General features: G+C 45.4%; 2 protein-coding genes across 2 annotated transcripts; one reads left to right on the top strand and one right to left on the bottom strand.

Moving 5' to 3' along the window:
* Window positions 1-2,754: 2,754 nt before the first annotated feature.
* Window positions 2,755-5,733, top strand: LOC127335830 (disease resistance protein RPM1). Its single transcript, XM_051362563.2, has one exon. It carries the CDS (start codon window positions 2,845-2,847, stop codon window positions 5,614-5,616), a length of 2,772 nt encoding a protein of 923 aa, XP_051218523.2. The 5' UTR covers window positions 2,755-2,844; the 3' UTR covers window positions 5,617-5,733.
* A 972-nt stretch (window positions 5,734-6,705) lies between these two features.
* On the bottom strand, window positions 6,706-9,292 carry LOC127335829 (deSI-like protein At4g17486). The gene is made up of 4 exons (XM_051362562.2): window positions 9,015-9,292; window positions 7,906-8,193; window positions 7,748-7,828; window positions 6,706-7,154 (listed from the first exon to the last, which is right to left on the bottom strand). Exons 1-4 carry the CDS (start codon window positions 9,133-9,135, stop codon window positions 7,018-7,020), a joined length of 627 nt encoding a protein of 208 aa, XP_051218522.1. The 5' UTR covers window positions 9,136-9,292; the 3' UTR covers window positions 6,706-7,017.
* Window positions 9,293-9,889: the final 597 nt, after the last annotated feature.

The raw sequence follows: 9,889 nt of genomic DNA, 5'->3' as shown, positions 1-9,889 counted from the left end.
ATAGGGCATTGTCAATTGGTGCATAAATTGGTGGATTTTCAGTTCTATGTTACCTCAAAATATTACTTTAATTCTATGTGGTCCATCAATTTTCTTTTCTTTTATTTTGAGTCTATTTTTCAACAAATTTAGTTTATGGCATTTGTGTATCCCGCTGCAACGGCGCGGGGTATCATCTAGTTGAAATTATGTTTGGATGCCAACAATTTTACTTGGGCTCGAGTGGAGAAACGAGTAACACTTCGTTTGGTAGGTTGTTTTACGTGTGGAAGAAATATATCACTGTGTTTAGTTCTGTGCGGAACGAGGAATATGATCACCTCTATCACAAATGGTGAGGATACCACCCCTTTCCAGGATCAAGCACACATTGTACCACATACCGCAGAATATTCAGCACGACAATATTTAGAACGGCATAGCAAACATAGTTCGGCAGACAGCAGACATTGTTCACCACGGAATTATACACGGTATGACACAAATGCAAGCACAGAGTTTATTCTTCGATCATGGCAAGGGGAAAGGGCTGGATTATGGTGAGGGCACCTCTGAATCACCTCAGCCATGGTGTAGTCGAAGACGGTGACCTTGAAGATGTCGCCCCTCATCACATTGAAGGTCAGGAAGTAGCCTATCTTGATCTGGTGGGCAATGGAAAGTCTAGGCCACCCCTGATCCTGGCAGACAGTGTCCTTCATGTCCCTCAGCTTCACCATCCAGGACAACTGGTGTTCATCTTGAGGATGATCGTCCTGGGGACGGAGCCAAGGTACGGGCGGAAGCTTGTCGGGATTGGCAGCATTTCCAACCTCGGAGACAACACCACTTTGGCAAAGTGGGTTGGTCCGACATCGTCATGGAAAATCCCAACCTTGACATACCTCCTCCTAGGCCTCTTGGCAGAGCTGGATTCTCCAACTGCTTTGTTGGAGGTTCCCTCACCAAAAGGGATGTCAGCTTCACCCATCATCAGCTTGGAGCACTGCAAGATGAATAAACAATTTGAATGAGCACACCAAGATGCAGGCCCACCCTCATATGATACTATGGCCTCATACCTATGAACACCGCATGCAAAGGGACTACCCGCAAACTAAGTCTAGTGTACAAGTATTGTTCTTGGACAACTGACTAGGTTTACATACAGCCTCTTGCCTATGATTGTGCCACATCTTAAGCATTAGCCAAAAGAGCAACAAGATGCCAAGAATGATGCAAGCAAAACTATAAGGCATCATACATATGAACACCACATGCAAAGGGATTCTCCCCATACTAAGTCCAGTGTAGAAGCAATGTTCTTACACATTGGACTAGATTTAGTGCCAACCCCTTTCCTGTGATTGTGCCACAAATTAATCATTGGCCAGAGGATCATGGTTAGAACAATGATGCATGCTAAACAATAAGGCATTAAATCAACAATCACCACAATTGATGTTATTCAACCTAGTACAAGGCACAATGAGGAGTGTGTTTCCATGTCTACAAGGTTCGATATCATCAATTGTGGTGTCATTTTGTTCACAGGTTCATATCATGGCCCATAGCATTTAACATATGACATAATAGTTGGAATCATTGAACATATGACCACATGAAGTTACATCAAGTTTGGCAGTGCAAACATAGACTAATTATGGTGCATTACAAGCCAGGTTATCTTACATCACTCATAACAAAATAGCCTAATCATCTTAAGTTTGTCCATGTTAACAACCTAATTTTAGCAAGTCATGCACGATATACTCAAGCTTTTTGTTGTTTTGTTTTAGTGCCTCAATTTATACCCTCAATACTTCTCTTTCTCCCTCCCACTCCTCCTTCATAGCCCTCACTGTCTCTCTTTGTCCCTCCCACTTCTCCTTCCTAGGCCTCGGGATTTGTGCTTGCATTCAGTGCACATTCTTCGGCATTGCTATCTCGTTCTTCAAACCCTCTAGTTCATCTTGGCCTCGATTCTGAACAAGCTAAGATAGAGTCAGGCCTCATAAATCGTAACACTAGCTAGTGGAAGAGATGTTTGATCAGAACCTTATGCAATATCAAACAACAGACTTCGATCATGTCACTAGGTTTTGAAGAAACATCTCTCTAGTGGCTTAGCGCTACCGTGTAATCGTCGGCAAGAACTGTAAAACCCCAATTTGCCACAATGTCAACCTAGAACCTAGATCTGGCCAAAACAACATATTCTTTGCTGCCAAAACAAGGTGCAAGAACACCGTTCTACCAATTTGAAGCCACTAACACATCTAGACAAGAAAGAAGAACAAACTACAATCCCACTCGGACCAAATCTAAGATGCATGCGACAAATAACCATAGATCGAATATCGGAGAACCACAGATCTATGAACAATCAAGCCTAAAAGTTTGGATTAGGGTCTTACCGCGATGGATGTTGTTGCAGAGCAGAGCTTGAACCGGGAGAAGAAGCGGGCCGTCTACACGACGACGATGATGGAATCCCTGAATGTTCTCTCCTCAGACCTGCTCACGGTGGTCTTCGATCTATCAACGGTAGTAGAATCGCCGGTGGCGAGAGGAGACAGAAGGGAGATGAGAGGGCGAGTGAGAACGGGCGAGAGTGAAAGGGGAGAGTAGGCTGTGAGGGGAATTATGGCGCACTTTCTCGAGGCGTCTCCCGCCCTTCCCGACGCGTGCAACATCCCTCCCATTTTTGGTCCAACTCATACAAGCCGTTGCTGGCAACCAATCATGCCGAAAAATATCAGAGGATGCTGTTGGTCAAAGAAAAGTCCCATCCCGACTGCCCGAACGGTTGACTTTAGCGCGCCTACCGTTTCTCCAGAGATCCACTGTACTCCGTGCGACGCCATGGCGGAGATGATCGCGATATCCCTCTCGGCGAAGGTTGCCGCGGCGCTATCCCACAACGCGGCCGTCGACATCTCCGCCCTCGTCGCCATCCGCTCGGGCATCGCCGCCGCGGCGCGGGACCTGGAGCTCCTCCGCGCGTTCCTCCGGTTTGCCGACTCCCGCCGCGGCGCCGACCCGCTCGCCTCTGCGTGGGTGGACCAGGTGCGAGGCGTCGGCTTCGAGCTGGAGGACGTCGCCGACGAGTACGCCTTCCTCTCCGGCGGCGGCTTCGTCCGCGCCTGCGCCAACCTGGGCGCGTGGTTCGCTCTGTCCGGACGGCTGAGGAAGGCGCGGGCGAGGCTCCGCGACCTGTCGGACGCCAAGGAGCGGTACGGCATCCGTTCTTCAGTCGAGGCTTGCTCTCCCCACGGCGCCGCCGTGGCCGTCGCTAGCCGGAAGTTGGCGGAAGCAGCGCACTTCGTGAAGGAGGAAGAAATCGTCGGCTTTGGGGCGCACAGAAGGTTACTGATGAAATGGCTTACGGATGACGCCGATTCCCGGCAGACGCTGGTCGCTGTCTGCGGGATGGGCGGCGTTGGCAAGACCACTCTGGTCACAAACGTGTACAAGGAAGTCGCCGCAAGCCGCCACTTTGACTGCTCTGCGTGGGTGGCTGTCTCCAAGAACTTCACCACGGAGGACCTCCTTAGGAAAATTTCCAAAGAACTGCATCGGGACATCGGTGCCGGCATGCCTCGGGACATCGACGAGATGGACTACCGGTCGCTGGTGAAGGCTTTGCATGGGCATCTTGCCAAGAAGAGGTGCTTGCTGTTGCTGGATGATGTCTGGGATGCCAATGCGTGGTATGAAATCCGCAATGCGTTTGTTGATGACGGAACCAGGAGCCGGATAATCATCACGACACGCAGTCAAGATGTTGCCTCGCTGGCACCATCCACCAGGATCATCATGTTGGAGCCGCTCCCTGAGCAGGAAGCATGGTCGTTGTTTTGTAACACCACATTCAGGGAAGATGCCACCCGGGAGTGCCCGCGTCATTTGGAGGGTTGGGCTTTGAAGATGCTTAGCAGATGTTGTGGCCTACCATTGGCCATTGTATCAATTGGTAATCTTCTTGCATTAAAGAAGACCGAATTTGCTTGGAAGAATGTTCACGACAACCTTGAATGGAATGAAAGCAGTGATACCGGAATTAAGCAAGTGTCGAGCATACTGAATCTGAGTATTGATGATCTGCCATATCACCTGAAAAGATGTTTCCTCCATTGTGGCATATACCCTGAGGATTTCCCGATCAAAAGGAAAATTCTGATCAGGTTGTGGATTGCAGAAGGCTATATCGAGGAAAAGGGCCAGAGCACAATGGAGGAGATTGCAGATGATTACCTGAACCAGCTAGTGCAACGTAACCTGTTGCAGGTCATGTTAAAGAATGAGTTTGGACGAGCGAAGCGGCTCTGCATTCATGACCTTATCAGGGATTTGATTCTGGAAAGGTCAACAAAGGAAGGGTTCATTGTATTCTTAAGGTGTCTGCCAGCATTGGAGTCAAGAAAAAAGATCCGTCATCTTATACTTGACCGGTACGAAAGTGATCATCTACCAGTTCCAAAGATGACATTGATTCGATCCTTAAATGCATTTATGTCAGATATGGATTCTTCACTCTTGTCTAGATTTAGGTTATTAACCGTATTAAACTTATGGTTCGTTCAGATAGATAAACTGCCTAGCTCACTGTCCAATCTTCTAAATCTGCGGTATCTTGGCATCCGTTCCACCCTCATTGAAGAGCTTCCACTGGATTTGGGAAAATTACATCACTTGCAAACTTTAGACGCCAAGTGGTCCATGGTCCAGAGATTACCGCCTAGCATAACAAAGCTCAAGAGCCTGCGCCACCTGATATTGTATAGACGTCAATCTGCAGATTTTAGGTATCCGACCCCTGGCAGGGCAGTTGTATTTCCACAGGGGCTACAAAACCTAACCTGCCTACAGACCCTTAAATACATTGAAGCTGATGAGAAGATAGTCAAATCCTTAGGAAGCTTGAAACATATGAAGAGCTTAGAGCTATTTGGTATGCATGAGAGCATTCTTGTTCATTTGGCCTCATCTATCTCCAAAATGAGCGGCCTTCTGCGCTTGGGAATTGTCGGTCGAGATGCTAATGTTACAATGGACCTGGAGCCCTTTTATCCACCACCACTAAAGCTACAGAAACTTTCATTGACAGGGATGTTAGCAAGAGGCAAGTTGCCTTCATGGTTTGGCTGCCTTGATAACCTCATGCAGTTGCGTTTGTGTTCATCTGAGATCAAGGGAGAATCAATTAGATTGCTTTCATCGCTCCCCAGGCTGTTACATCTCAGTCTGGTCAATGCATGCAACACAAAGAGCTTGATCTTTCCAGAAGGTTGTTTTCCTGTTCTCAAAAAACTTAGCCTACATGAGTTGTGTAACCTTTCTCAGTTGGAGTTTCGAAAGGGAAGTCTTGTACATTTAAATGTATTATCCCTTGGATGTTGCGATGAGCTCACTGAGGTACCCCAAGGCATTGAGAACCTTATACGGCTTGACAAGATGGAACTTTTTGAAATGGCAAGTGGGATAATAGAAAAGATGCAAGATGAGGAAGCTTCAGGTGGGGATCATGAAGATTCTCGGCGGACTATAGCTGTGAAGAACACCCGCTGGCATTATGGACAATTGCTGCATGACACAATTTACATCAAATTTCACTGTTCAAACACAGGGCATTAAAAGATGGATGCAGCATTTTGTGAAGTCTATTGGATTGAGGTCTTCATGGGAAAGTATTTAAATCATTCTTTCAGGTGTTATCTGGTAGCTGCACAGATTAATACTGGTGAAATTACTCGCTGTATGTTGCGGGGGGGGGGGGGGGAATGTATTCACTGGATCACGGTCTCAATGCTGTGTAATTGTAGATAGTTTTTTGTAATCATTTTTATTGTTTGCTTATTAGTTGATTTACCATATGTTCTTGAAAAAGATGTCCGTTGAGGCTGCGCTGTTTTCCAGTTTTCGTACAAAATGGAACAAGTGTTTGGTACAAGCCTTCCACAAATATGTATTTGTCAGAAGAATGCTACAAGTAGCCCAAATGCACAATGGATCAACGCATGGTTGATTTTTTTTAATTATATTTTTCAATGTTGTGACGGCCTCAATTTGAGCATCTGACCTCTGGAATTAATCTTTTTTGGACAGCCATGAAATGGCCTAGAATTGATCCCATAATTATTGACAAATCTTCTGTAATGACCAGCCATACCAAGAAAACTCCTCAACTGAGTGATAGTCTTAGGCGCTGGCCATTCTTTGATGGCAACTATTTTCTTGGGGTCTAAGATGCTTCTTTACATATAACTGAAGACGAAGCTAACTGGATTCTTGCTATCACATGAGATTCTGGGTATAAATTAGTTGTGAGTAGGAGTGCAAATCATGTGTTATGAGCTAGCTGGTGGATTTTTACGTGCGTTTCTCCAGCCAAATGCTGGTTGCACTTGATGATTCCAAGAAATAAATAGCTTCTTGATGTTGGCTAAGTGATTCAATCTTCCCCTTGGTATTGCCATCAATCTCACTGGAGTAGTACACGAAGAATCAGCATGTAAATTACAATAGATGGATTTGGTGTTACATGATGTTAATTGGGTACAAAACATTCCGTGGCCATACAAACATTTCGCTAGACCGGGGTTCCAAATTTGTGCTAACAGGACCACAGTTTGGTGCCAATCCCGTCTCTCTTAACAGCATCAGGACATTGGCAGCGAAGAATGGCAGCATTTTGCATTGACGTGGCAGCACACAAGAACACAATATACTAATGCCTAACAATATGTGGAATGGAGCTAACAAAAAAAGAGTTACAAAGTGACCTTGTCACCAGACAATTCCTATGTGTGTATACAACAATACTCGTCAGAAAAGAATCAATACAATCAACATTGAACTATACTTGGATAACAAGCAGCCTGGAAAAGTACAACTGAACAAAAATAACTCGACCCTTGGGGAGAAGAAACCTGAAGGCATTGTTTATTAGGTCGAGGAAAGGCACAAAACATCGGCTCCACCTTTTGCGGTGTACAACTGTTAAACTGCGACAGGGAACCCAAATGATCAGAGAATTCAGAGATCTTTGGGAAGTTTTGGTGATACATGTATAGACTGAAGATCAACGACTGCTTCTGGTAGCAAGTGTTGGTCCAGCTCATCCACATCACTATCCCCAATAGTGGATGAAGATATTGAATCCATATCATCATCTAGTACAAAATCAAGAACAGCCAAATATTAGCATTTATGGCAAAGAAAAGGAAGAATGTCAGTAACTAGTAGCTAGAAAATACAGGAGTAGCAAATATAACAAGGGACACAAATGTAAGTACTCCATGAAAATATTAAGTGACTAGGGAAATAGTACTGATTCAGTAGAAACCAAGAATCTTTAATATTGTTCCCTGCACTATGTAAGTTTCCCCAACAAGAGTAAGACCATGGACAATTCTTTTTTCACAATGAATCTGTAGAAGAAAACCAACCTAATAGCCCAGGTTTTTTTTTAAAACAGAAAATAGGAAGGCAGAAAACAAAATGTATTAGCACTACACAACCATATTTATTGGGTGACCAGAATGTTCTGTTATTATTTGTTAGTAAGAAATTTCGGAGGTATGCATCATTCAAAACATACAACGAACAATAGCACTAAAATGTATGTTAACATCTTGAAGTGTACAGGTCATTTAGAATGTGAATTACTACACAACAAGCTGTAGCTAATAACTGCATACAATTTACTCAAAATAGTAGCAACTGAGCAAATTAAGTAAAATGTAGGCAGGAGATACAATCTCACCAGAGTATGCAGGACAAGTTGCTCCGTGACTAATAGTAGAGACTTGAATGCTTTTTGGTAGAAGACGGTTGAGAAAGGAACCTAAGAATTTAACAAGATACAATTAGTCGTTCCGAGCAAGCCAGGGAGATAAAAGATGTAGAACTAGTGATACTGACCCACTCTTGCTAACCGGTTTACCCATCCTGGGGCTGATTTTTTGGTAATGTTCTTACAGACCTCATCTGTAAAATGGTTGCAGTTCTTTGAAATCAAATGATACGTATTTCCACTGTACTTCCCCGCCAGAGTTTCGATGAACGAGCGGAATTCTGCCCTAGACATCGCCGTTGTGCCCATCCATATCGACCTTCTGTAGACATAGCCAGGGCAGCATTTTGGTTCCACTTCAAAAACCCCACTTGTTGGGAGATCATGTGCTCCAAACCCATATTCGAAACCATGAACTGTTCATTTCCGTTAACAATAAAACAATGAGTTCAAGCTCATAACTCAGTACAAGCAACAAAATGCAGTGCCAGAAAATTAATAAAAAACTGATACAGATAAAAGCATTAGCCAGTAATCCAATGTACGGTAAATATTTTGGCATGATACAGATAAAAGCAGAGCAAGCTACAAATCCTTAGGCTGTACTGTGGAGTCATGTTACTATTTTAGAGAAATCAGGGGGCGGTAGCAATACCAAATGCCGCTGTATCAATGTATTCGCGTAAATTTATTTCTAATTTAGAAAGCTATTAAAACGCATCCTCATATCCATGCATTTTCAAAATGCCGTATTTCCGTATCCGAATCGGCCCGATCAGTAACATGTAGATTGCTTTCAATGAACAGAACTAGCCATAAAGGCTAGAGAAAGGCTATAACTCTACCATTTGGTTATTTCAGCTCAATACCCACCTACTACTTTTAGCTTGTGACATACAGCAAATGTGCCAAACTGCCAATGCTATATCAATCAACACTCCTGATAATTCAGTATTGTTCTTTCGTTCTTGGTTTTCCCCTGCACCCCGGCACCCCGCACAGCTGAAAGTAACTTTTCGCTGGCTGCATTTATCGTCTACAAAGTAGACACTGCATAACCATCTGGCATGTTTCCAATCACTAGAGTACTAGACTAGGACGTGCGGCAACAAATATCTCGTTATAACACCCTTACAAAGCTAATCAAAGCAGCCATCCGCACATCATGCCTGTACGAAGTTACGAACCAAATCAAGTTCCAGCAAGTACGAGGATAGAAAGGACAGAGGATCAAAACCTTCGATCCCGGAGTGGAAGACGCCAAGGCCGAGCCAGTAGAGGTAGTTGTTCACAGGCGTCAAGTCGTAGACGTTGAGGACCACCGGCGAGCCCCCGCCGCCGCCGTTCTGGGCCTCCATGCCTGCCCGCCGCCGCCGGTGTGCCCACGGGCGCTGCAGATCTCCTCACCGGCGCAGCATTCGCGTCCGGATTAGTGCTTGGGGAAGAGGGGTTTTATTCCGTTTCGATTTGATTTTGCTTTTGTTTGGCCTGGGTTCGGAAGAGGGGAAGGGAAAGATTAGTTTGATGAGGATCCTCTGATGGTTTTGCTACGCGTTGCTCTTGCTGTTGCGTTCTTTAGAGTAGCTGAGATGTGGGACAGCAAAATATTGGGTCAGCTTGTCAGTGATGCTACAGGGTTATTTCGTAGGTGGGGAAAACTTTAGTCTAGTTTGGTGACGGTGAGAGCCGTGCGATTGTTTTTAGTGGGGAGTCACAACTCACGGCCCACAAAGGCGCGTGATACGTGGGCCCCGGTGGTAAGTGAGACGGGGAGTTTGACTTTTAGAGTGAGAAGAAAGAAAGAAGAAAGCTGTCTGGTCCTCGTCCGACTCCACAAAGGAAAACGCTTCACATCGGCCGACCGATCGCGTCCCTCGATCGGTCGCTCCGGCCTCAACGCATATACAGTAGTACCTAATCTATCCGCCCATGCCACCCCCGCAATCCCGCATGCACTGCAGAAACTGGAGCAGCCGCATGCCACCGGCCGGCGGCCAGCCTCGCGCGCTTGACTAGCATGCATGCACTGCAGTACCTGCTGCATCGCACATGGTCTAGGTGGCTCGTTAAACTAGCTAATAAATGGAGCTGCATGCAGTATGCTAATACTCC

This window comes from Lolium perenne, chromosome 2 (assembly GCF_019359855.2).
Source record: "Lolium perenne isolate Kyuss_39 chromosome 2, Kyuss_2.0, whole genome shotgun sequence".
Classification (NCBI taxonomy): domain Eukaryota; kingdom Viridiplantae; phylum Streptophyta; class Magnoliopsida; order Poales; family Poaceae; genus Lolium; species Lolium perenne.
Note: the sequence above shows the minus strand (reverse complement) of the source record. Positions and strands in the feature narration are given on the sequence as shown.

What these genes read in the sequence shown, in the direction of transcription:
- LOC127335830 (XM_051362563.2), top strand. Translation starts at nt 2,845, where the DNA reads ATGGCGGAGATGATCGCGATATCCCTCTCGGCGAAGGTTGCCGCGGCG.
- LOC127335829 (XM_051362562.2), bottom strand. Translation starts at nt 9,135, where the DNA reads ATGGAGGCCCAGAACGGCGGCGGCGGGGGCTCGCCGGTGGTCCTCAAC. An exon ending in AAACCGGTTAGCAAGAGTGG is followed by an intron (nt 7,829 to 7,905) that starts GTCAGTATCACT and finishes TTAAATTCTTAG; the next exon opens with GTTCCTTTCTCAACCGTCTT. An exon ending in AACTTGTCCTGCATACTCTG is followed by an intron (nt 7,155 to 7,747) that starts GTGAGATTGTAT and finishes ATTTTGTACTAG; the next exon opens with ATGATGATATGGATTCAATA.